The sequence below is a fragment of the Heterodontus francisci genome, chromosome 38, assembly GCF_036365525.1.
Source record: "Heterodontus francisci isolate sHetFra1 chromosome 38, sHetFra1.hap1, whole genome shotgun sequence".
In the NCBI taxonomy this organism is placed as follows: Eukaryota; Metazoa; Chordata; class Chondrichthyes; order Heterodontiformes; family Heterodontidae; genus Heterodontus; species Heterodontus francisci.
Window position 1 is genome coordinate 35,997,635 of NC_090408.1, and position 26,728 is coordinate 36,024,362.

Below are 26,728 nucleotides of genomic sequence, written 5' to 3' on the forward strand. Positions count from 1 at the left end.
GCTTAAAAAACTGTAACTGGACTTGAAAGGTTGTTTAAAAAGTACATTAACATTGGAGCCACGTATCAGAGGTGGTGATAGAGTGTGTCCGACCCAACCCGAGCCTGAATGCCAGATCCAGAAGAGCGACCCGACCCGAACCCGACACGTCATTGGGTTTTGGTCGGGTAGCTAGCTGCAGCCAGCTTGCTCTATTGGCTTAATCATTCAAATGAGCATTACACTATTGCATTGCTGCCCCACATGTCCTTCCTCTCCTGATGTGGGGAAGGTTGCAGCCAAGCTTGCAAAGTCATGCTTGTGATGTCACTGCAGTCGCACAAATGCAAATTTCACAAGCACAGTTTCCTGTTATCGCTGAATTCGTGTCAATTGGCAAATTGGGCACAAGAGAAACCAGCATGTCATCAAAGAAACTGTTTAGTAAGGAAAAGGAAAGGTTTTATATTTCAGAGCATGGTTTTTATGAGTTCATGATAAATTATTGAATGAGAGAGCTTTATTACCACAGTCAGTAATGGTCTAATGCTTGCAAATAGTGGAGTTGTTTAACCAATTATATTTCTGAAAACTATTTACATGATGCATGAAGCAGTGTTTGCCTGAACTTAAAGCTCCTGGAAAATTTAGACTCTTGAAGGCTTCTACGCTTCACAGCTCCAAGATTTATTCTGTGGTATCTTCATTACAGGTGTGACTAATTGGCATTTCCAAAATCATTATTTTACTTGCATTGATTGTGATATTGATCTGTCTACTGATTCATTAGATGCTCAGCCATCACTGTATAAAACGGTGGGAAGTGTGGGACAAATTTGTGTTTTGATCCGTGTTCCTGATACATGGGTGGAAGTGTCGCATTACATTTTGTATGACGTCTGCTTTGCTGTCCCAACAACTTGAGGGCATAAAATGCTGGATAAATCCAAGTTCTTTCTTAACAATAGTAACTGTTGACTGCATTCACTGAGAATTGGTTTTGGGGTAATTGCCAAAGTCAGAAATACAATCGGATGCATTTGCAATACATAGTTAAACTGACATGTTTGCTGGAGAATTGCAGAGTAATAGCTGTATCTCCAACAGACTTAAATCTTGTGACAAAAATTAGATATTCTTTTCTAAATTCAGATCCAGTCACAGGAACTCACCAGAGTTTTTTCAAAAAAAACAGTCAGAATCCTGTACGAGACCTATTTCAATATCTTGTTGCAAGCTTTAATTACAAGTTAAAGAAAGGAATAATTCAAATTTAAGCAGTACCATGGTTCAGCTTGTTTCTTTTCAAATGTGATGTGGTAAGATATTCAAAATGCCCTTTCCAATGATAAAAAATGATATAATAAAGATATAAAATAATCAGTTTGAAGCTTCATTAAAAAAAAAAGGAACTAGGCAGTTTGAAGTTTCTGAAATAGAAATAGGTTTACAATTTCCAAGATTATTATAGGCTGGATTCTGTGTGATTGATTTTTTTTTCTTCTGTCCCTAGGTGAAGATTAGCGTGAAATGACTATATTACATGGATGGCCAATCACACTATGCCAACCACAAGCCACAATAACCTTCTGGACAAAAACTGCGTTTGACTTGTCACCTGTGTATCAGCTTTTCATTCAGATTCTTACATATCACATGCAGAAGTGTATAGCAAAATTTATCCAGTTTATCACCAGAGCAATATTCCTGTCTGTTTCTTGTGGATTTTGTAGAAAGCAATTTTTAAACTCAATGTTTTATTATGTCGAGTGTTTTGAAATGCATAGGATTTTATTTGTATGGATGGCACTAGTTGTGTGTTTGTTCTCTGTCAAAAGTAGCATATCTGCACTACAAGAATAAGGTGAAGTGGAATGTAGTTTAGCACTTAAATAGGTTGCCCGGGTGAGGTTTAGTGTTAAATCTTTTTGGTTTTAAAATAATATACATACTGTTAAATTGTGACAGCACATAGTCTGTTTCTAAAATCTCTGATTTCTTAATGGTCTGTAATTTGACATGAGATCTTAAGCATCACCAAGCCTGAAAGTTCAGATTGCCCTTCTATATAATACTGTGAGCACTCCCAGCAATATTTGCAACCCAAGTATAGATGCTTTTGCAGTGGTGGAGCAAATCAATTGATTAGCACATAATCGGTATGTATTTTGTAGGGAAATTGGCTCTGTGTTGTTGATGTGGACAAAATGATTAGTGTGCAGGGCATGACTTAATCCTGTAGGTTATCTGAGGAGTTAGTGGCATGATATTAATAACTTAATACTTGTTGGACAAATCTATCAACTTGCTTCTGCTTGCATCAGACAAATGCACAGTGAAAATTTAAGTATGGAGCAACAGAAATTGCTGAGCTCAAAACAGTTACTAAAATATGGATCCAGTATGCAGTGCATGGAAGTACCATTTGGCTGTTTGTTGGCTGTGAGACACTAGTTTGAGCCTCCAATCCAAGATCGGCTGCACCGTTGATGCTGTTCAAACTACAACCATGTTAGGCTCTGTACAGGAGTATGTATGATTATGGTTTAAGAATGGCCACTGTAAAAACTGAAAATGCTCAGCAGGTCCTTCTGTTTTTTTGTGTTGGGCAGACTTGCTGTCATCTCGAGCACCTGGTTCAGAGCTGGGCTCCCTGTATTATTCTTCACAGGAAGTAATGAATCACATTATACTGCAGTATTCCTACTAGATTTCTATAATGTATTGGTACCATGAAAACTCACACTTAACTCAATACTGCTGCCCCATACCTTTTATTATTTGATGGTCTTAGTTCATCATCTTAAAAAGCTCCCAGCACTGGTGTTACCTGCAACCAGTACGTCATCCAAATGTTGCAACACTCACAAAGTTCTCTGTAAGCCCAACCTGTGGTTGAAAAGTGCAATCTAATTGTGAACACTAAGCAGAAATTTCTCATGCCCATCACCATTTTACTGGAATTTTATGAAGAGGGAAGCTTCCCATGCGAATGAATGTATGTTTCACACATTCAGTTACACTTTACGTAATTCTTAGTAAGAACACTACATTTTTAACATTTGTAACTAGAAGCTGTTAACTCAATAGAATCGTCTAGTAGTAGAATGCAAGTGCTTTAGTACAACTGTGGTAAGAGAGCCTATATTACCGAAGGTAATATTTTTTAATTTAAAAAAGCGACATGTCATCACAAATTAACTGTGGAAGTCCATTTGATCAACACTGAGGAATTGGGACATTCCCTAACTTTATTTTCTTCAAGGAATTAAAAGTAAGATAAGTGCAGAACATGAATGCTTTAAGTACTACCACACTGTTTTGTATCATATTGAGAATATGCCCTCAGCCATACCTGTTAATTATCCTGTTTTAATCTAAATGAACGATCACAAACCTGAAACGTTAACACTATTCCTGTTTCCACAAATGCTGCCAGACCTGCTGAGTATTTCCAGCAACTGCAGTATTTTGCTTTTATGCCACTATTTAATTATGCAGATTGTCACCAAGTACTTAATATTTTCTACAGGGACAGCCCAATACAGTAAGGGTGAAATCTAGAGTTAGACTCCCCCCGCCCCCACCTCAACAGTTCAAATGAGCATGGTACAAAAGCTTTCCATCCATGCACAGATACACCTGTAATCTTACTGACTACACTGAATTTAGTATAGTTGACCCTGAATTCCCAACTATGATCAAGTTGATAGCATATTGGTGTTAAGTCCTTGTAAACTCCTAAGGGTCATGTAATATTGCTGCTGCTGCCTTACATTTTAGTTTTGGAAAGAAATACTGTGACAGAATGTTTAAAGTTTATTAACTGAACTTGAATAGATTTGTTTGGAAATCTAGAGCTGCTGGGCGGTTGAATACAAACCATGCTCATTGTCCTACTGGATGGTCAAAGGTTGTTTCTTCGTTGGATTTCTCCTCTTTCCCTTTACCCACTCCCATGCCCCCCGGGGCATTGCCTCACATGAAATTCCATTGGGAAGCTCCCATGTTAAATGCAGAATCATTGCTGAGTTAGTGGATTTCAGCTGGGTTGGAGTGGCACAATTGACCTCTGCCCTTGGGTTTTCCGGGGTGGGGTTTCACTAGACCTCCCTTGCCTGATTGCTATCAAGTGTTTGTTCATAGTTATTGGGTGAGAACAGGATGGTACCCCACTGTGATCCCCTGAAAATTGAATAGCCTACCTGGGCAGTTACATCAAGTGGCCAGTGCAATGTGGTGCCAAAGGGTGAGGGCAAGATTAGACACTGATGTCTTCACAGATGACCAGTCTGGCAGTGCTCATTGTCTCGGAAAAATATGTGTCTTTAACAACCTCAGGATGGCCCAAAGCATTTTATAGCCAATGCTCTACTTTTTGGAAATGTTGTCACTGTTGTAATTTAGTCTCGCTTTGGACCTGAAGAATAGCCTCTGGGATGAGGTACAGGTGAGAAACTGATGTCTTTGCAACCACACCCCAAAATGAATCAACATTTTTACCAGAGGATTAAAATTTGAGAAAGGCAAGTAGAAACATTTTAATTGGAGTAGTGTGAGGACTGTGTTGCAGAACAACAGGTTTGATTTAGTCTATGACAAAGGAGTGGACTCAAAATGGCCAACAACCCCAGAATCTTTCTCATCAAGTGAGGTGCTGTTAGTCATAGTTTATCAAGTAATCCTGAGCTATTTTATTTAAGCCCAAGTACAGATCTATACTTATGAGAAGATAGGATTCAAGTATGTATGTGTACATGACCTTACCAAAAGGTTTAAACTTTCCCTTTTAAGTGCCATTTTGTACCGTATAATGACAATCAGCATCACTTATTAATGAGTATTGACATTTTAGTCAATGGTCTTTTATATCTATTGTACAACCAATGTTTAAAGAGAACTTGGAAATGCAGGAATTTATGTATTTGAGACTACCTAAAATTAGTTAATCATATCAACTTTATTGATTTTATTTTATCAAATAGCTATTCTATGTGTTACGCTGCTGGTTTTATGTTTACATCATGTTTATGCAAATAAGAAATATTTTACTATCTAGATTTTACACCAAATGCAATTTTTGTTTTTGGAAAATTATAATTGTTTAGACAGTGTCAGAACAATAAGTTGAACTTGTTTTGAGAGCAGAATGCAAACTTCCTATTGATATATTCTTCAATGTGCCCAGAGCCGAAGTGAAATGAGCCCATCACTGACTTAATGAGACGATTCCCTCTCGGACCTTTTAAAGCACAACAGGTTCCTCAGAAGTGATTCATTTCTATTAAGGTACAAAACGTGAAGGATGTAGTTATTAGGGGACACAAGTTTAAAAATAAGTTAAACTTTAGTAAATTAGGAGTAAGAAGGGAAAGAAACTTTTTTTTCACCCATGGGATAGCAGAGTTGTAGGGCAAGTTAGCAGGGAGGGACTTTGAAGCAGATAACATAACTGAATTCAAAAGATAAATCATCGCATCTTGGGGGGTGAATGGATGTAGTTGATAACTGAAAATAGGACAGGTTTGTTGGATCTAATGGCTTTTTTTTCTAGAAATTGTATTTGTAGCATGATTGTACAACTAAAAGCACTTCAAACAATTCTCAACCAACTCCCCGCCATCCACCGCCCCAAAATGATTGCCAAGTAACAGATAAAATTGTCTTGATTTAAATGAATGCGTGCTAATTTTTAGAACATTCAATTGCAGTTGGAATGCTGATTTTGCACGAATGTAAGAGGAGTTTGAATGCACATCATCACACAGCAGTTGTAGCACTCAGGAGATCACAAAACAAAAGCCCTAGGACCCCCATTTATACGAGTGTAAAATGGCTCACTGAACTGGCAGATAGTTTAGGCGTGTTGGCAAGTTACTACATTTCTGTGTCACAAATTATCAAGTCATTTTGTTTTAATACTACTGATGTCAGATCCATTCCAAAAATTGGCATTCACTTTTTAATTTTTGGATCATTAAAATAGTTCAACAAACACCATATAGTTTTGGCTGTTGGCACATGCATAATATGTGCACCTACATGTAAATAGTGACATTTTGTCTACTGGTCTGTGAATTGGTACCAATGGGACATAATTGCAAGATTAGGAGTATAAGTGTGGGTGAGGACATTGGAAGTTTTACATACAAAGGGTTTATTATAGTGCGGAGCAACTTTCACAAGTGTCTATTGGGAGTTGTCAACCACTATACTTGAAGAGGCAATTAGATAGTCACTTCAAGAAAGATATTCGTGTCTGGGGAATGAGCAGGGAAATGAGATTAGTGTAGATTTTCTGTTCATGATGAAGGGGCGGCAATTAATTGCAAACTGAAGATCCTGAAGCAAGCTAGGTAATTAAAATCCTGCAGTTATTTTAATCATGTTTTTTCACACATGCAGTGATAAGAGCAAAATCTTTCAATGGTTATTTTCCTCAAAAGAATGAATTTGAATAAAAAGTTGGCTTCATATTTTCATCCATTCTGCCTTGTGGCAATTGCTAGTTTCTTGTTCAGCTGTGGGATTGATTGAATTTTTTTTAATGCACAGGTAAAGCTTAAGTAAAAAGACACCAAAAAACTCTTTTCCTTTGGATCTTGCACAGTGTGCAAAAACCCATGATTAGGAGTATGCATTGTTCATTCTGAAAATGTGTGTGAACCTGGGTGGTCCATTTGGAAAAGATTCAATATTTTACCTTTGGTAAGTTCCTGCCTTGGTGAAATTCAATTGATAAGCTCTCAAGGTGACAGTCTTGATATGAAACTTGAAAACAAGTTTTTCATTCTAACTAAATGTTAATATAATTTGAAATAAATTGAATAACTTTACTATATAATTTTGTATAAACTATTTAAGAACAGGGTGGCCATTTTTATACACTTCATTCTCACAAATATGTGGTGTTGGTTAAGGACACCAGGAGAACTTGCTTTTTAAGTACTGCTTTTGAGATTTTAGTGCCTACTAAACTAGAACAGCTTTAATATCTTGTGAAGAGTGGCATGTCCAGCACTGCTGCATTCCATCAGTACTGTACTGGAGTGTCAGCCTCTATTATAGGTTCAAGTTCGAAAGAGGGATTCAGTCAAAATCTGCCAATTCATAGGCTGTTTTTTAATTTACAGCTTACTTAATATGTGGTTGAAACTGATAGCAAATGAGCACTGTGGTGGTGTGCCAAGTTATGTAGAAAGGAATGTTGATGTTTCAATTCCTGGTCTGGTATTTTCTGGTCAGCCAGGTTTATAATTCAGGAAATTATCGCCAGGCTAATCCACATAACCATATCCTTTAATGTTCCTCTTTTTCAAGTAACTAACATTCCCTTTGAAAAGAATTTGTGGGAACTGTTTCAACAACATTTCCGGGAGGAAAGTTCCACGTTCTACCTATCCACTGCGTAAAGGCATTTTTTTCTAACCTCCTATACAGTACTTCTGTTGTCCTCAGTTTGTGCCGCCTTATTAGCACAATCTCAGCCAGTGAAAACTTTCATCATAACTTTAATAATCTTGAAGACATTTATCAGGATACCCTTAACTTTCTCAGCTCTAGTCAAAAAAGCCCTAGCTTCAAAAGTCTCTTTGTAACCGTAATCTCTCATACCTAGTCGCATGTATTTAAATAGCTATTTTGAAAACCACTGTAGATAATGAGGGCAGACTAAAAACTTTGAGCTATTTAGCCTTGATTTGAAGTAATTAATTATGGAACTCATTGAGATATGCAAGATAAGCAACCGTATAAAACATTAAAGCCAGACAAGGAAGTTCTTCACACAGAGTGATCCTCAAATTGGACAAACTTTTACTAATAGGATAATCGAGGCAAAATCTCTGGAATAATTTAAGGAACAGTTGACTATTGCAGTGGAAGAAACTAGGTTCCCTCAGGATGAATGATTTGAGATGAGCTCAGTGAAGTTGCTCTTGTGAAAGGTACACTGATAACCACCTTGATTGGCTGCCATGTTAATAATTAGGATTTCCTTATTCAGCTGCAATCTAAATTTTTGTACAGGCAATGCCTAAGAACAACTAGAGGCCATTTGATCCACTAACCTGCCCCTTTCCATAAGTGTGTTCCCACTGAGGATGCTCTTTCATTTGTGTATGTCCTGTACATTCCATACATTAAGATAGCCACTAGAGGGTGATCTGCTCATCAGCTGTATTGAATCAGATTCACTCCAGTCAGAGAGCCACTGTCCCCACAGGCTAATCACCCCATGCCATGTGTAAAACTAACCTCAGAGGCAACCTTAGTTTTTTGGATTGTAATACTGCAGCCAACAACAGGACCAAGAGAATGGGTAAAATGTTTATGACTGTGTTAGTGATTGAAGCAAAAGTATGCGTGGTAAGAGAGAAGGTGTATTTTACCATTGGAAAAATTCATAACTGTTACATACCAATGTTGCATTGTGGTTTATTTTATTGGTGGAACAGGTTCAACTCTTTAAGACTGTCTTAATTTTGGAATTAGTACTTTTATAGTGAGACTCCAAAGAGGGTTCCCTTTTTCTGAGACCAAAATGTCTTACAGTTTCTGTAAACTGCTCCTTTGACTTTGGCTCCTAGCATTAATCCTTTTCATAATTGTTTTGCTGCCACTTTTTATGACTTACGGCACAAGTAGACAATGTTGCACAATTTAAAAATCCTTATTTTGAAGCAGCATCTCATCTCCTTCCTCCTTATTGATCACCTTCTGGATTTACTATCAATAACAGAAAGACCAGGCCTTCCTTCAGTTGTTTAACCTTTTTGGTCTTGCACCATACCAGAGCAGATAAGTGCAATTAAACTTTTCGTCTGTTTTGCTCTAAAGAAGAATTCATTGTTCTCCTTGTTATCTGTTTGTAAGAATACTAAAATGTAACAAGATAAAGCATGTAAAATATTTCGGGGGCAGGTAACTTTGGGGAAAAAAACTACATCACTCAAAAGTTTGAATACAAGTAAATGAGGGAGTTCAAAACTAGGAGCCATAAATATAAGATAGAAGAATATAATATAGATTCCAATAAGGAATCGAGAATAAACTTCCTTACTCAGAGGATGGTTAGAATGTGGAACTCACTACCACATAGAGTAGTTGAGGAAAATAGCATAGATGCATTGATGGGGAAGCTAAATAAACACATGAGGGAGAAAAAAATAGACGGATAAGCTGATACAGTTGGAGGAAAGTAGGATGGGAGGAGGCTTGTATGGCACATAAACACAGGCATGGACCTGTTGGGCTGAATGGCCCAGTTTCAGTTCTACTAATCCTAAGTAAATGCATGAGGTTTATTTGATATTGGTGTATAAGTTTATCTTGAAAGTAGTGATTGTAGAGAACATATTCTCCAAACATTAGTCGTCTCTTTTGAACATGAAGGATTGGTATGTATGTGCAGCATTTTTAATGTGCAAAACTGTAAAGAAGGTACAGCACCAGCTACTAACTTTTTAAACAAATAGTTCGAGTATGCAAGTCAGCAACACACACACACTTATCTCTTATTTGAGTGAGAATGCCTCTGTGAATATATATCAACCTCTGCTTCAGTTTTAGACCTGTTAATCTTTACTTACATTTTGCGTACTATAAACAGAATATATGAATGACCGTGGTTGTGACTAACTCTCACTCGAACTGACCAAACGTGCAACGCTACTGAAGTTAACCGCATTCCACTGAGTTATGAAATCTAAATTGTATTGAGAGGTTTCTCATCACTTCTAATCTACAGGGGATTGGGAGGAAGGAATTTTAAGTATTGTTTTGTACTTAGAAATTATGTTTAACTTTTCACACAGTTGACATTCAGTACTTTAATATTAATTTGTTCACACCCACAGTATGTTTTCATAATTTTCACAAATGATTATAGGACACTGGTTGTTGAGCTGCACTTCAAATACCACTAATTTATGATCCATTTTGGTCTATGTTACACTGGAGTATTGTTATATTAGAGTAGCTTAAAGTTGTATTTGTCTTTTGTGTAGTTTCTGGAATAATTCACACTGGATATTTTAGGTAGATTTTTAACTTAATTGTCTCATTTAAAAATGTATAGAATGTAGAAAAGAAACTGGAATATTAGCAAATCTCTGATTTGGTTATCTGGATTATGTTTTAATCACTCCATCTCAATTATCAATAAATCATTTATATCTTTACCCTGAGAATTCTTGCATTATTTATTTTGGTTCTTGGATATCCAGCTTAATTCAATTGGCTAGAGGGACTGTGCAATTTTACATGTTTGCTTCTCTCCCAGAAGAAATCTCAGCATGGTTTCACAGTTTGTAACATCCATAGACAATCTGTTCTGTTTCCATACTAGAAATGTCTAATTGCCAATTGAAGCAAGAAAAAAAATTATATTCATATCAGACCTTTCATGTACTCTAGATGTCCCAAAGCACTTCACTGCAAATCAAGTATGGTTACTGTTAAGTGGGAAAGTGTTCCCACAAACAATACAATGGCTAGTTCCTTGTTTTGGAGGTGGTAATGGAGGAATAAATGTTAACCAGGACACTGGCAAAGCTCCCCTGCACTTCAAAAACAACCTGGGAATCTAATGGTCACCTGTACAGGAAGACAAGAGTTAGTATCTCCTGTAAAAGGTGGCTCCCCTCATTAATGAAGGATCTGAAATAAAAACAAAAAATGCTGGAAATACTCAGCAGGTCAGGCAACATCTGTGGAGAGAGAAACAGTTAATATTTCAAGTTGATGACCTTTCATCAGAACTCTAGGATCTGCCTAGAGTGGAGCTTGAACCCTTAATCATCTCTCAGACAAGAGTTCTACCACTGAGCCCAGCTCCAGCTGACAGAACTCTGGTCTGATCCCTGACCTTTACTTAAAGTTAATATGCAGGCACAGCAAGTAATTAGGAAGGCAAATGGTATGTTGGCCTTTTGCAAGGGATTTGGAGTATAAGAGTAAGGAAATCTTTCCCAGTTAGCGACATCATCCCTCTCCCTGGCAACTCCATGAGGCTGAATCAGACTGTTCACAACTTTGGCATCATAATTGACCTGTGATGAGCTCCCAACCAAATAACCGTGCCATCACTAAGACCGCTATTTCCACCTCCGTAACAATGCCCGACTGCACTCCTGCCTCAGCTCACCTGCTGAAACTCGTTCATATTACCTCTAGACTTCACTATTCCAACACACTTCTGGCCAGCCTCCCACATTCTACCCTCTCAAAACTTGCCTGTGTCGTAACTCGAACCAAGCCCTGTTCACCCATCACCCCTGTACTCGCTGACCTACATTGACTCCTGGTCAAGCAATGCCTCAATTTTAAAACACTCATTCTTCTTTTCAAATACCTCCAGGGCCCTGCCCTTCCCTATCTAATCTCCTCCGAGACATCTGTGCTCCTCTAATTCTGGCCTCTTGAACATCCCCGATTTTAATTACTCCACCATTCAGCTGCCTGAGTCCTAAGTGCTGGAATTACCTCCCTAAAGCCTCTACCTCTCTTTCCCCCTTTAAAGCCCTCTTTAAAATCTACCTCTTTGACCAAGCTTTTGTTAATCTGCTCTAATGTCTCCCTATATCGCTCAGTGTTCTATATTGTTTTAAAATATCCCTGTGAAGGACCTCAGGATATTTTATGTTAAAGGCACTATATGAATGTAAGTTACTTCGCTGAAATTATATAGAGCTTTGGTGAGACCACACCTGAAGTACTGTGCACAGTTTTAGCTTCTTACCTAGGGAAGGATATACTTGCCTTGAAAGGCATGCAGCAGAGGTTTATGAGATTGATTCCTGGGCTTTGAGAGAGGGTTTTCCCATGAAGAGAGATTAAGTAGAATGGGCCTATATTCTTTACAGTTTAGAAGAATGAGAGGTGATTTCATTGAAACATAATTATTAGAGGACTTGAAAGGATAGATACTGAGAGGCAGTTTATTTATTTTTAATTTATTTATTTAGAGATACAGCACTGAAACAGGCCCTTCAGCCCACCGAGTCTGTGCCGACCAAGGACCACCCATTTATACTAACCCTACAATAATCCCATATTCCCTACCACCTACCTACACTAGGGGCAATTTACAATGGCCAATTTACCTATCACCTGCAAGTCTTTGGCGGTGGGAGGAAACCAGAGCACCTGGCGAAAACCCACACGGTCACAGGGAGAACTTGCAAACTCTGCACAGGCAGTACCCAGAATTGAACCCAGGTCCCTGGAGCTGTGAGGCTGCGGTGCTAACCACTGTGCCGCTCCTAGCTGGAGATTCTAGAACTAGGGGTCATAGTCTCACAATAAAGGATTGGCCATTTAGGGCTGAGATGAGAAATTTCTTGATGAATCTTTGAAATTCTGTACCCCAGAGGGCTGTTGGCCAGTCATTGACTATATTCAAGATTGAGATAATAGGATTTTGGGCACTAAGGAAATCGAGAAATATGGGGTTAGGGTAGAAAAGTGGAGTTGATGTAGGAGTTCAGCCATGACCTTACTCAATGGTGGAGCAGGTTCGAGGGCACATATGGCCCACTCCTGCTCCCATTTCTTCTTTACTGATTTTGATGATCACAGCAGTTGAGGTACTACAGTTGGCTTTAGTACTCTTAAGAAGGTAGAGGTGAATGCTGCCTGGTTTCTTCTGACTGCCTTCCCCAGGTAGAACCTAAATTTCAATCCAGGACAGTGCCAAGAACCCAGACAATGGTGGGGATGCTACAGTTGACCTCTTGTGTCCTTGGACCGAGGGGGAAATATCAGCCAGGGTTCCTGCCCAATCACACTTCCACTGGAAAACTAGATGGATTTTATTTGCTCCCAGTGTGACCCCTGTCCCATCACGGAGATTGATGTTGAAAATTAAAACATTGCCTGTAGGTTTCAAGTAATTGTTTGGAGAAGGCAGAGAACCATGGAGCACAACATCACTGAATGCAAACAACATAATGTTTTTTTTGATGTGCAGGTAGAAAATAGTATGGAAATCCTGACAGTCTGCAGGTTTAAGACACACCAACATTTAATGTTTGAGGCATGTCAGAATGACACACCTCCTAAGTATTGCAGAAAGGCAATATTGTACCAGAAAATTACTTTCCCACAAATGGTCACTTCAAAACGGCTATTAACCCTGAATGACAATGTAGCCTTTTTGGCACCAATTAGAACAAGGAAATTGAAAAGCCCAGCAAGGAGCTTTCTAAATAAGCCAGAAGATCACTGACTCTGTCATGGTAATGAAACAACACATTGCAGCAGCCCAGAAAAAACACAACAGAAAATACTGCCAGCAGAATTGTCACCTTTCACTTATGAAGTTGCGTACTTTCATTTCTGTTTATCTTGACTTTTCACTTGAAAACTGCATCATTTGTTTGTGGAATACAATGTGGAAATATCTTTGGGCCTCCTTATCTCGAGAGACAATGGATACGCACCTGGAGGTGGTTGTGGAAATAATGCAAAAGAAATTACTAGATTAGTGTTTATTCCTCAAATGAGAGATACCAAAATGTGCACAACTCGGCACCCCTGAGGTAGGGAGAACATAGGAGTAGGCCATTCAGCCTATCGAGCCTGCTTTGTGATTCAATTAGATCATGGCTGATCATCTACCTCAATGCCACTTCCCAGAAGAACAGCACTTCTCTGCACCTGATTAACATGCAGTGACCTCTGTTGAAAAGTGCATGGAGTGGAGGGGTGAGTGACATCAGGGAGGGCAATATTGGGCTCTGCTGTGAGGTTATTCTCCCACACCCCCTTCCCTCAAGGTCAAGAGCTGCTTATAATCACTGTCTTGGCTCATCCATTAAGAATGGCCAAGATAACTGGAGCATAGCTGCAGAGCTGTATCCCGTCGAGAGTGAGCACCTACAAGCACTCGATAACAAAGGGCTAATTTTCCTCCATTAAATAGTCTTAGCAAAAAAAATTGAGCTGGGTACAAAGGAGTGTCTCTGCTTCATAATCATGTTGACTTTTTTGTGAAAATTAGAAAATGGAGAAAGATAAACCCTGAGCTGGAAAAATTGGCAACTTTGCTCTGAGTGCATTGAAGCATATACCTGGAAGATAATTCAATCATCTGGTCCTTTTTCAAGGAGCAGCAAGAAGCTTAAAATGTAGAATAGGGAGTGCGACTATTTTTAGAATATGCAAAACCACTTTAAAGCATTTGGAATATATCAAAAGAATCTTTATGGTAAGTGAAGTACACACCAGGAGCTTTGCATATCACAAGCAACTGAACATTAGTTAATACATTGGATAGCCTGAATTATTCATCTGTGTTGTAACATAGAGCATTCACTGAAGCATTGACCCAGATATAGACCTAGAGGCGGGTGCAAGTTAAAGAGAGGTTATCCTTGTTTCCTGGGAAAGGCAAAAAGCCTGGCCTGTAAGGGAAAAATACTCTGGATAATTGCTCTCCAACACCCTCAGGCGATCAAAGTCAGTCCAAGAGATCACATGAGCCACGTGTTTGTTATCTGTTAGAACACTCCTGTTCTCACCCAATATACTTCCCAGAGGTATCATAGGGACCCTGGCTGAGACCCCCTACTGTTGTGCTATTGTTCTTTGTTCAGCATTTTATGTTTAACTTACTGATTAAGTTGGTGCCTAAACGCTTGTGCTGGATGTGGATTTGTAAATTGCCTTTTTATCTGCATTTGGAATATATCAAAAGAATCTTTATGGTAAGTTTATTGAGTTCTTGATCGGGAATTAACTTTTATCTGTAAACATGTTATGTGTTTACATGGATTTATGGATTTCAGCAATGCTCCAGTGCTACAGTTACAGATGTGGTTGATGAGTTCCCTGTTCCCAGATTAGGATCAGACTCTCTTTTTCTGTATTGCAGGATGTTTTTCCTAAAGCTCCTCCAATAAATCAACATTTATTTGTGATTTATAAAGCGCCCTTTAACATAGTAAAACATCCCAAGGAGCTTCACAGGAGCGTTACCAAACAAAATTTGGCACCAAGCCATGTAAGGAATATTAGGACAGATGACCAAAAGCTTGGTCATTGGTCAAAGAGATAGGTTTTAAGGAGTGTCTTAAAGCAGGAAAGAGAGGTGAAGAGCAAATCAATGAGGAACTGAGGGATACAATCCAAGGAGGTTCCAAGTTCCATTCCTGGACAATTCCTCCAGGCAACGCACTTGCAGCACTACAGCTGAATTCAATTGGAGTTTGGGGGGGGGGGGGGGGGGGAGGAAACTCAGCCCCACTTCCAATCATTATCCAGAGGCTCTTGTTGTACCATGTATAGACATCAGATGAAAGCAAGAGCAGACTAGCATCTGATACCTTCCCTCTCTACACAGCGATTGATGACGCCAGAACTGAGAAGACATACTTATCAGGAAAGGCTGAACAGGCGGGGGATCTTTTCAGGTATGTTAAAGAACCTGTGGTATCCATAGAACAGCAAGGAGTGTTCCCAGTGTCCAAGCCAACATTGCTCCCTCAACCATTACCAGCAAACAAAGATTAAGCAATTATCCATCTCATTTGCTACTCTGGGAATCTGCCACTGCAGAGTGAATACCCAATTTGCCTGTATAATATCTGTCACTGTGTTTCAAAAGTAACTCACAGTAAAACATTTTAGACTGTGACCAGCATTTTCTTGTAATAAATGAATTCTCTGCTGACTGCTGAGGATCACGCATGATGAAAGGCCACTTGGGGAGAGCTGCAGAATCCCATGTGACTTTATTGTAGTGCAAGTCCCCAAGAGAGGACGGGGCAAAAGGAGAATAAAAACACAATTTTTTTTCTTAAGAAATTTTTTTCCAGGTATGAGGAACTTCAGTTACATGGATAACGAAGCGAAGCTGGAATTGTTCTTTGAGTTGGGAAGGTTAAGGGGAGGTTTAGTAGACGTGTTCAAAATTCTGATGGGTTTTATTAGAGTACATAAGGAGAATCTGTTTCCACTAGCAGGAGAGTCAGTAACCAGAAGAATCAGATTTAAGATAACTGGGCAAAGCATCAGAAGGGAGATTAAAACATTTTTTTTTCAACGCAGCAGGTTGTAAGGATCTGGAATGCACTGCCTGAATGGCTGATGGAAGTAGATTCAATAATAACTTTCAAACAGGAATTGTATATAAAAGGTAAAATTTGCAGGGCTTTGGGGAAAGAGCAGGGGAGTGGGACTAATAAGATAGCTCTTTCAAAAGAGCCAGCAGAGGCAAGATGGGCCAAATGGCCTCTTTCTGCACTATAACATTCTATGATTCTATTCTATGATTTATTTTATGTTTTCCCATTGGTCCAGTGGGTTAATGCACTACCTGATGTGTGCTGAGCTGTATAGGCCAGCAAGCTCCCAGCTTCCCCCTGAGAACAACACTGAGTTCGCAAAGCTCAGCTGGGCAGTAGCTGGGACATGGCCATTTGCCTTTGTGTTTGGTATAGCACTAGTACCACTGTGGTGGCTGTGATTGGCCAACTCAGCACAGACCATAAAGCAAACCAGGGGTCCTTCTTAGCCTATGTGGTTCAGCTGGATAAATTTGCCAGGTCTTCGGAGGTAGTAATCCTAGATACTTAGATGTGCGACAGATCATGTGTTCCCTAACAACACATGTGTCTCCAAAGCCAAGTCATTTTGTTTGCAATTCGCAATCTTTGATTCTACTGTGTGCTAAACAATCCAGAGATCACATACACCAGCATGGAAAATGAGTACTTCTTACCATACTCTGGTATCATCAAAGCAACACAACAGGCATGGCAATAATAAGCTTTCTACTCAGACCACAACTGGCTAGAATGGAATTTGTTTTTTTGAGACATACACACAATTTTCCAGCCACTCTCACTGTGTGCTCACTAAATCTAGGCTGGTACTCCAGCGTAGTAGAGCGAGCACTGCTTTGTCAGAGGTAGTGTATTTCAAATGAGATATTAAACCGAGGCCCCATCTGCCCACTCAGGTGAACATAAGAGATCCCATGGCATTATGACCGCGTGGGTTTCCGCCAGGTGCTCCAGTTTCCTCCCACAGCCAAAGACTTGCAGGTTGATAGATAAATTGTCCATTGTAAATTGCCCCTAGTAGGTAGGTGGTAGGAGAATGGTGGGGATATGGTAGGGAATATGGGATTAATGTAGGATTAGTATAAATGTGAGGTTGTTGGTCGGCACAGACTCGGTGGGCCGAAGGGTCTGTTTCAGTGCTGTATGAGTCTATGACTATTTCGAAGACGAGCCATCCCTGATGTCTTGGCCACTATTTATCCCTCAAGCAATATCACTAAAACAGATTATCTGATCTTTATCACATTCCTGTTTGTGGAAGCTTGCTATGTGCAAATTACCAGCCGCATTTCCTACATTACAACAGCGACTTCACTTCAAAACTACTGGAAAGTGCATTTGGATGTCCTGACGTCGTGAAAGGTGCTTTATACATGCAAGTCTTTCTTTCTTTGCTCCAATGATATTTACAGTATACATTGCACTCGTGAAGAATTCTTATTCTCTTGCTGTGGATTGACTCAATAAATTAATGACCCTGTTTTGCTTGTCAACCAATTTGGAAATAAATTTATAAGTCATGTTGTTGACGGTACAACACATTAGTAAACAAAATCGTCCATTGCATTTAAGAATTGCCCCCTGGATTTCAAAATGGGTAATTCTAGTGGGAATTCTGAGCCTTGTGGATATTTGAAATCAGGCAACCTCAACAAAATAAGTTGCAGCAGTTCTTAGCTGCACTGGTAGCTGGTGGGAATGTTTTTCTATTGAAAGTGTAGAAAATCCAGCACACACAACTGTCCAGTCCCACTCAGTATGGTTCCCAATGGCAGCACCATGGCTTCCCCTAATGGCGCAATGTGTGAAAGTAAAATTAACAGCAGCCCTGGTTTATACTGCAGAGAATAGCGAACCCTGTGCATAAAGGAATTGGCAAAAGAACCAGAAAGGAGGTGAGGAGAATTTTATTTTATGCAGCAAGCTGTTCTGATCTGGAATGCACTGCCTGAAAGGATGGTGGAAGCAGATTCAATACTAACTTTCAAAAGGGAATTGGATATATAATTGGAAAGGAAAAATTGTGCAGGGTTGTGGGGAAAGAGCAGGGGAGTAGGACTAATTGGATAGCTCTTTCAAAGAGTGGCACAACATGATGGGCCAAATAGAATGATGCAGCACAGAAAGAGGCTATGATTCTATTGCCAAAATAATCAAGCCCAGTGCCTATTATAGAAACTATCAACCTAACTGTATATTAGAAGGAATAGTAAACCTTGTGTATTCGATACAGAATGGTAAAGCCAATGTATAATATGGAGAATAGCAGCCCCAGGGTATATTAGAATTCATAGCAAACCCTGTGTATATTATCAACTCAAATATATATTATGGACAACAGCAGATCCTGGGTATGTTATAGAGAATATCAGCTCCAGTGTATATTATAATCAATTATATACCCAGTTTTCAGCTCACCGTTGCATAATCTATTACAGAATTGTCTTTCCATTGATTCTTTTCAGGCTCTACGAGAGCTTTCCCAATTTTTGTCACCCTATTGTGATACCCCGCCCCCCTTTAATTGTCCCCATACCTTTAAAATGCAGTAGCACGCAATTTTCTGCTCCACTAGGGTTCTTGTTAGACCCCTGCAGATGTGCACCTGAAGTTATGCTAATGAGGTAACCATAGACAATTAGGATGAAACAGCACAGTTCCACACGAGACGGTCTGAAAGATGCCAATAGTCATATACAGTGTGATATAGGGAATAGCAAACCCCTGTGTGCATTAAAGAGAAGAATATATCCTCTAAATATTGTAGAGAATAGTAGTTCCCTTCCTATAGGCAGTGTATTTTAGAGAATGTATGACATTGAAAAGTAGCCCATGTACCACAGAGAAAACCAGCTTTGTGTATTTTAGAGAGCATTGTAGACCCAGTATTGTAGTGAATTGCAGCCCCTGTAATATAGCAAATAATGAATTGCAGACCCTGTATTACAGGGAATTGCAGCCTCTGTCTGTTATGGAGAATTGCATTCCTTATATTACAGAGATGAGTTGGCTCTGTATTGTAGCAAATTTCAGACCCAGCCTGTAGTGAAAAATGGCCCATGTCCATTTGAAAGAACTGCAGAAGCTATATTAGAATGCAGCAGACTCTTTGTGATAGTGAATAGCAGATCTACATGACAGTGATCTGGAGAATGTACATTAACCATATTATTAAAACGCTTGCTTTTGGAACATTCATTTGAATTATCCTTACTCAATAAATATTAATTTTCAGTCACTTTGTTCAGGCTTCCAGGTTGGTGAGATTGGCTTCAGATCCTCACATTTAAGTGACAAGAAACAGAGAATCTTTCCAGCATACACTCCAACCGAACTGTTTTTCTTTTGTAATTAGTTCCAAATTGCATTTGTTTCTCTGAAAATCCCTCACAAGCCTTACTGAGAAAACAAAATAACATTACTTGAAATTTAAGCGTTTGTATATCTCAACTTTCTTATACTTGTGTCTGCTTTGCAAAAGGGCCTAATTCTGCACGAGGCAGGTTCTCTTCTGACCCTTTGAAGGAACCTTTGCTGCATCTTGTGTACAAGAGTCCAATCCTGTGGTCGTAGTTTCAGGTTGGTGCTTCTCTCTCGTATCAAAGACAACAAAACGGTTGTGTTCTCGTTCTAATTTTAACACTCTCAGTGTGTGTCTAGATGTTGATGGCTTGTCCACCAAAGTCCATTCACACAGTGATCAATCTCCCCATTTGAGGCTGACCTTTAACCTTCCATTTTTCCAATGACGCCACAGCATTGGCTACAAAAGCAGAGTCTCCCTCCTCGCCTTGCCTTCTTGCTAGCCCTATGTTGTCAAGTTGCACTCTCCGACATTGAGTTTCAAGGCACCCTGGAGGTGCATGTTTCGCAGTGTCTTGAACTCCAGTGGCATTGTATGTGGAGTAGCCCGTGAGTTGTACTCATACGTCAAACTGTCATAGTAGTGATACTTCACCACATTTCCCTTCTGGTCCTTAGGGAAGGGCCAGAAGCCATAAAGGTGTATTTCATCACAGAATCGAGTGGCAAGAGTATACATCAAGAGGCCGGTAGTGGGGCGTTTGATCAGGATCCTGTTGGTCAGCCAGTATCTGGGGAGAAGGAAATCAGTTATGTTATCAATCCTCATTTGAAACTACAACACAACTGCAGTTACGTATTTGATATCTAAAACCATCATTTCTCTTTTATCCAGTTTTCTTCACTCGTCTCCTGAAGGTGTTGACTCATGGTGGGGTCTGAGGGGTAATCCCGTGATCCTGTGCTCCCAGGGCGAAGACATGCCCAAGTGGAAAGCAGTGGAGGAGAAGCTAGGTTGTAGTTGTATCTGCATCCCATACTCCCAGCTAACGTTGGCTGTCCCAACCCCACTGGGAACATGGAATTTTCCCTGTGGCTCAGTGAGTACTGCTCACCTTTGGGTATCTTGGTCAAGAAACCATTCCTCTGATGAAAGTCAAAGCAGTTAGTGTTGATAGGTTAGTGCCGATGGCAGGTTAGCATTCTCAGGTTATTCAACAATTCACACCCAGCCGATCTTGCTCTCACACGTGCCCTTTCCACTATGTTGCCACTGGCTAGGGACCAGAAGAGGAAACGTTGGCAGAATTTCCTAGTCCCTGGCCAGGAGATACTGAGGGCAAGTGTAGTGCTTCAGGGCAACTAACTCAGCGTGGTCATTATTGAAGCTAGGGCTTTTGCACGTAAATTTTTTCCCAAAATGTTTCAGATTTAAACAGTAATGACTTTTGTGTTTTATTAATACAGTTCCCCAGAAAGCAGGCAATAAATAAACTGAAGAAAGGAGCGAAAGGATAAAGGAAAAAAGGGTGAAAACAGAATAGCATTTACTTGTATAAGGGTAATTTATCCATCATGGACTTACCTTGATGTATGGTTTATACTATACCTTGTACTGTTCCTATTTGCTCACTCTTAAGTTCCACATAAGCCTCCTCTTCATCTTACCCTATAAACATATCCTTCTATTTCTTTCTCCCTTTATTTAGCTTCTCCTTAAATGCCTCTATTCTTTTCACATCAACCACTCTATGTGGTAGCCAATTCCCCATTCTAACCACTCTCTGGGTATTGAAGTTTCTCCCGAATTCTTTATTGGATTTATATGTAAACAAAGGCACTGGAGGTGAAAGAAAGGTATACTAACTCACTATTTCCTACATTACAACAGTGACTAGATTTCATTGGCAGTTAAGTGCCTTGGGATGTCCTGGGGTTGTGAAAGGCACTATATAAATGCAAGTCTTTCTTCTTATGCTATCCTTTTCTCCATATGAAATGTTCCCATGTTCCTTTACTATTCTTTAGGCAGCCTTGCCGAATTTCCCTTTGCAGAACTTGTGTTCTCTGTCTCTATTCTAAAGCCCTTAATGAACCAGGCTTTTGTGTTCAACCAGATTGCTGATATCTATTAAAATCATCCCTCTAAGGACAAATCCTCTGTCATGGCTTAACTGTCTGACTGTCTCTCCTCTTTTCAGATTCGTAACAGGCTGCTCTCCAAAGACTTAAAACAGCAGGGTACAGTGAAAAATTTCCCACTGAGTGTGTTAACACTTCTGGTGCAGAGCACTGACCTACCCAACATGCAGTAAAATCTGAGACGTTATACTTAAAACTGGACATTGATCTAGATTGCCTGGTATTATTGTGCTGCTGGCCTAGGTTGCTAGGCAACAGGATCTTAATGGGGCCTGAAGAGCTCAGAAAGCTGGTTTTCTAGCAGATGCCAATGAATTTCTTTCAGTGTCGTTTTCCAGCCATTAACTGGTGAAAAAAAAGTTACCTTTAAACAAACACGAGCAGAGAAAAAGAGATGTGTAGAGACTGGAGGAGATTGCAATGGGTAAATGGAAGGTAAAATCAGGCAGGTGTAAAATGGCCGTCTGATTCCGAACCTCCCTGTTTCCTGTCCTGTTGGTTAGATCAAAGTTTCCCCGGGAGAGGGAAGGCCTTGGTGGGATTAAAACTCAAGGATCAGAATTGTAAATTGAGGCATTGCTGACCAGGAGCCAACCAGGCCAGCAAGGGCAACAGTGATAGGCAAGTGGGATGGGGGCGAGATAGGATAGGGCTGCAGAGGTTTGGATGAACTGAGGTTAAAGAGGGTGGAGAAAGAGAGGCTAGCCAGGAGAGCATTAGAGCAATCGGGCCTGGATATGACAAATGCATGAATGGTACGATGGAAGAAAAAGTACTTCATTGGCTGCAAAGTACTATGGAGCATCCTGAGGTCAAGAAAGATGCTAAATAAATGCAGGTCTTTCTTTCTTCAATGTAATCTTCCATCCTCAGTCTGTTAGTTGTGGTAGAGGTGGAGAGGCAGAGGTTTAGGGAGGTAATTCTAGTGTATCTAGGGAATTGAAGGCATGGCCAACAATGGTGGAATGAAGGGTTGGGATACACCAATGGCCAGAATCAGAGGAAAAGAGAATGTGGAGGAGAGGGGGGTGGGGGTGGGGGGTGGTGAGGGTCGAGGGTGGAAGGACTGGAGGAGCTTACAGTGTTAGCGAGGGCCAAAGCAATGAAGCAATTTGAACACAAATATGAGAAACATGAACTTGAACTGGTGAGGAGAAAAGAATAGTGCCAGCATGCATGTAAGAAGCTGAGTTACACGTTGAACTGAATTGGCGATGAAGTAAAGTGCCAGTGTAGACTTGGAGTGTCAGAGGCGGGACTGCTCAGGGATAGGTCGAGAAGTTGAATAGGGTACAGTGCCTCTGTCAACTGACTTGGGTGATGGGAAGTGAGAGAACAATTTTTGCGGTAACTTTCGGGTACTTTTGGTCACTGTTTTCCTTTTTTTTAAATATTAAAAATCTATTAATTGCGAAGTGCTTAAAATGAACCTGAGTGCATTACTTTTCAAATAAAAATTCAAAATTTTCCTGGGGAGTGTGTCCCAGACCCTTGTGGAAATTCCTCTGAGTTTGTGCCTTCGACGTTTGGATTTATCCCTTCAGGCTTCCAAATCCTTCTAATACAAGTGAGGGAAATTTTCCATCTAACAAAGCTTCAGTTACAAAGCCTGTGTAACTATTTGTTTTGCATATCACATGCGCTTGTAACCAGGGCTATTATTGGATTTGTCAGCTTGATGGAGCTGTTGCATCTTCTTTGTTGCTCATTGTGTGCTAGTGTTCTATGTTAGCATGTATATTTCTGCAAGTACATATAACCATCTTCTCTTTGGTTAAGTGTTTCAACAAAGCCTTTCCATTACTCTTTAGATCACAGTGCAACAGGGTATAACAATCCCAGAAGAAAAGCAACTTGCATTTATATAGCACCTTTAACATAGTACAATGTCCCAAGGTGCTTCACAGCTCCATAATCAGTCAAAGAAAATTGACGGAAAGCCAAATAAGGAGACTTTTGGACAAGTGACCAAAAGCCATTGTGTCCTGACTACATCAATTGAATGACTGGATTTCAATGAACAACTCTTTCATTATTGAAGAACCTGCAGCGCTCCTAGAATTCAGTTCTGGAATATTCTTTTAGGCACATAACTACAGAAAATTTAAAATTAAGACAGATGATAAATTTCTGCTAGCATCTAACATTTTTATTTCTTTGAGTATTTTGATTGATGAAAATGTAACATTGGCTAACAAGTATTTGTTCCGTTTTTTCCCCCCCCCCGATTAGCTAAAGGATAATTTTTTTGTGGCTTTGCCTCAAAGCATCTTGTTACAAAGCCATGTTGATCCCCATCGTTGCCAAGTCTAATTATATGCTGAGGTGTTAATATGATTTGAAGCTGGAAAAATGACTGGGTTTTAAAATGATTTATTTTCTGTACATAACAATTAAGAAACAAGACCAGGGAGGCATGATGGTGGAGTGACTTAATGCAGCAATGTCTTAATTACTGATGTACCCAGTCAAGCATCCATCCATCTATCCATCCATGTTGCTTGGAAGCTGAGGAAAGATGTTCCGCTGTTAGCGGATACAATATCTCAAGGGATTCATACAGGGGAGCTTCGTCCATGTGTTGTTTGGTAACAGCACTGCCTCATACAGTGCTGACCTTTGGCAAAGACTTCCTCCAGTCACCAAAGCATTGGCAACATCATAAACATAGCAGAAATGTATTTGTATAATGGCTACAAACAGCAACCAGATGGAAGTCTCCCCAGAAAAGGTGCTAGGATTGCTCCCTGCCACGTGCTTATAACCACATATCCATGCATTCACCAAAACTGCCTGCTTCCACCTCTGTAACAATGTCCCACTCCGTCCACTCATCAGCTGCTGAAAGCCTCATCCATGCCTTTATCATTCTCTAGACTTGACTATTCCAATGCTCTCCTGGCCAACCTCCCAGTCCCCGCTCACCATAAACTTTTGAGCCCACTCAAAACCCTGCGGCCCGTATTCTAACTCGCGCCAAGTTCCATTCACCTGGCACCCCTGTGCTTGCTGACCAACACTGGCTCCCGATCCAGCAATGGCTCAGTTTTAAAATTCTCATCTTTATTTTCAAATACCTCCACATTCTCACACCGCTCACCCTAACCCCCGCCCCCCCATTGCCAATCTCTGTTATGTCCTAAGCCTTCCGAAATTTCTGCACACCTCCAAATCTGGCCAATTGTGCACCCACCTCACCCCACCATTTTAATCACTCCACCATTGATGGTCATGCCTTTCAGTTGCCTAGGACCTGTGCTCTGGAATTCCCTCCCTAAACCTGTCTGCTTCTTTACCTCTCTCTCCTCTTTTAAGAAACCTACCTCTTTGACTAAGCTTTGGTTTTATGTCCTAATATCTCCTTATATGGCTCAGTGTCAAAGTTTTCCTTGGGACGTTTTGCTATGTTAAAGGTGCTATATAAATGAAAGTTGTTGTTGTGCACTTGGCCTCAATGCCCCTGGACTAAGCAGGGGGAAAACCCAGAGGGTGCCACGCTGCCATGGTCACATGTTTGAACATCAGGAACAACTGTATGGATGCCTGGCCCTAGTGGGAGTCTCGTGACCTGGAGAAAAGCTGGCACACAGCTGATTTGCTGTTCATTAATCCTAATGAATGGAATCTCAACTGGATTGTGCCCATCATTTCCTGATACGTGCTTCCAATAGGCAAAGCACTTTTGTAACATCAGCCCCATTAAGTGAGGTAGAATTGGACTTGGCTAAGACAATTGAATACCCTCCCAACACTCAATGTATCGACACACTGCAGGAGCTTTTATTTGTGTTTGTTCAGACTCTAACACCTTAATAAATCTTGTGCACAACTTAATCACAGGCCCACAGCACTGCAATCATTAGCCAATTCTTTGGGGTGCACTAGGTAGATGCAGGGCAGGTTTCAGGCCTCCACGGCCAATACTATGGGCAGTTACCCTCACATTATCTGCCCTATTAACTCAAGGCTTTGCCTATCTGTTCGCTGGATGTCACGGTTCCTATGATATTATTCACAAAAGTGCAGGGAGTTCTCACCAAGTCCTGGCCGACATTACAAGATCTCCAAAGAATGGACCAACATCGTTCATATCCTTGCTGTTTGTGCAAAATGGCTGCCATGTCGAGGTACAGACTAAGAGTCACTGCAGTCCAAAATAACGCAGTGTGTTTGAAGTGCTTTGAGGCCTTTCCAGGAAATGTGATAAGGCCAAGTGTTGCTGGATGCACCCTCGGAAATATCATCTCAAGAAGGGGTTTTATACCGTTAGCAAAAGGCTGTTTAAAGAACGAAGGACTTGCATTTATAACACGCTTTTCACAACCACTGGATGTCTCAAAGAGCTTTACAGTCAATTAAGTACTTTCTGAAGTGTAGTCACTGTTCTAATGTAGGAAACACGGCAGCCAATTTGTGCACAGCAAGATCCCACAAACAGCAATGTGATAATGACCAGATAATCTGTTTGTGTAATGTTCATTGAGGGATAAATATTGGCCAGGACACCAGGGCGAACTCCCCTGCTCTTCTTCAAAATAATGCCATGGATCTTTTACGTCCACCTGAGGGTAGAAGAGGCCTTGGTTTAACGTTTCATCCAAAAGTCAGTACCTCTGACAGTGTAGCACTTCCTCAGTACTGCACTGGAGTGTCAGCCTTGCTTTTGTACCTGTATTGTCAGAGTGTGGCTTATGAGGCATTTAATTTGATCATATTTGGAAGTTGGAGCTCTCACTTCTCGCCCTTAGAGTTGGCCTGGGTTTTAATGAAAGTGATTTATGGTCAATTGATGTAAAAACAAATATCTGATGGAGCCCAAATTTAATCCCTTTGGAATGTTTCATCCACTGACACTCAAAGCTATAGAAATGTGACATTAAAAATCTTTCCCACTGCAACAGCAGGCCAATGCTTTAGAGCTTGTTTTCCCCACAAGGTAGAATTTTACTCACTCTTTGCTAGCTGCTAAATTCTCCATGAATGGACGATGAGCAAGTCATCCCAAATCATTGGAGCTTGAATATCTCGAGCATCTAGCTTTTTAACACCTTCACTGTAATCTCATCATTTCCCTCCGAGACTGTGACCTAATTAACTGGCAGCAAGCACTCGCTCGTTGCCAAGAGTACTGTGTGTGCGCCAAAACCAAGCAAGTCTGTCTGAGGAGATAGCATTCCCTCTGGACAGCAATGACCTTACAATAGATTTTTCAAGCAAGCAGTTTCAAGGCTGTGTTA

At 40.3% G+C, this 26,728-nt stretch overlaps 2 protein-coding genes across 2 annotated transcripts in view; one reads left to right on the top strand and one right to left on the bottom strand.

Annotated features, from left to right (window-relative positions):
• The window catches only part of fam174b (family with sequence similarity 174 member B), a 30,320-nt gene extending 20,173 nt beyond the window's left edge, over window positions 1-10,147 (top strand). The window contains exon 3 of the mRNA XM_068018104.1: window positions 1,493-10,147. Coding sequence (XP_067874205.1) covers window positions 1,493-1,496 — 4 coding nt within the window. The 3' untranslated portion in view covers window positions 1,497-10,147. The remainder of the gene's footprint in view (window positions 1-1,492) is intronic.
• A 9,657-nt stretch (window positions 10,148-19,804) lies between these two features.
• The window catches only part of st8sia2 (ST8 alpha-N-acetyl-neuraminide alpha-2,8-sialyltransferase 2), a 38,985-nt gene continuing 32,061 nt past the window's right edge, over window positions 19,805-26,728 (bottom strand). Inside the window, exon 6 of the mRNA XM_068018359.1 lies at window positions 19,805-20,140. Coding sequence (XP_067874460.1) covers window positions 19,855-20,140 — 286 coding nt within the window. The 3' untranslated portion in view covers window positions 19,805-19,854. The remainder of the gene's footprint in view (window positions 20,141-26,728) is intronic.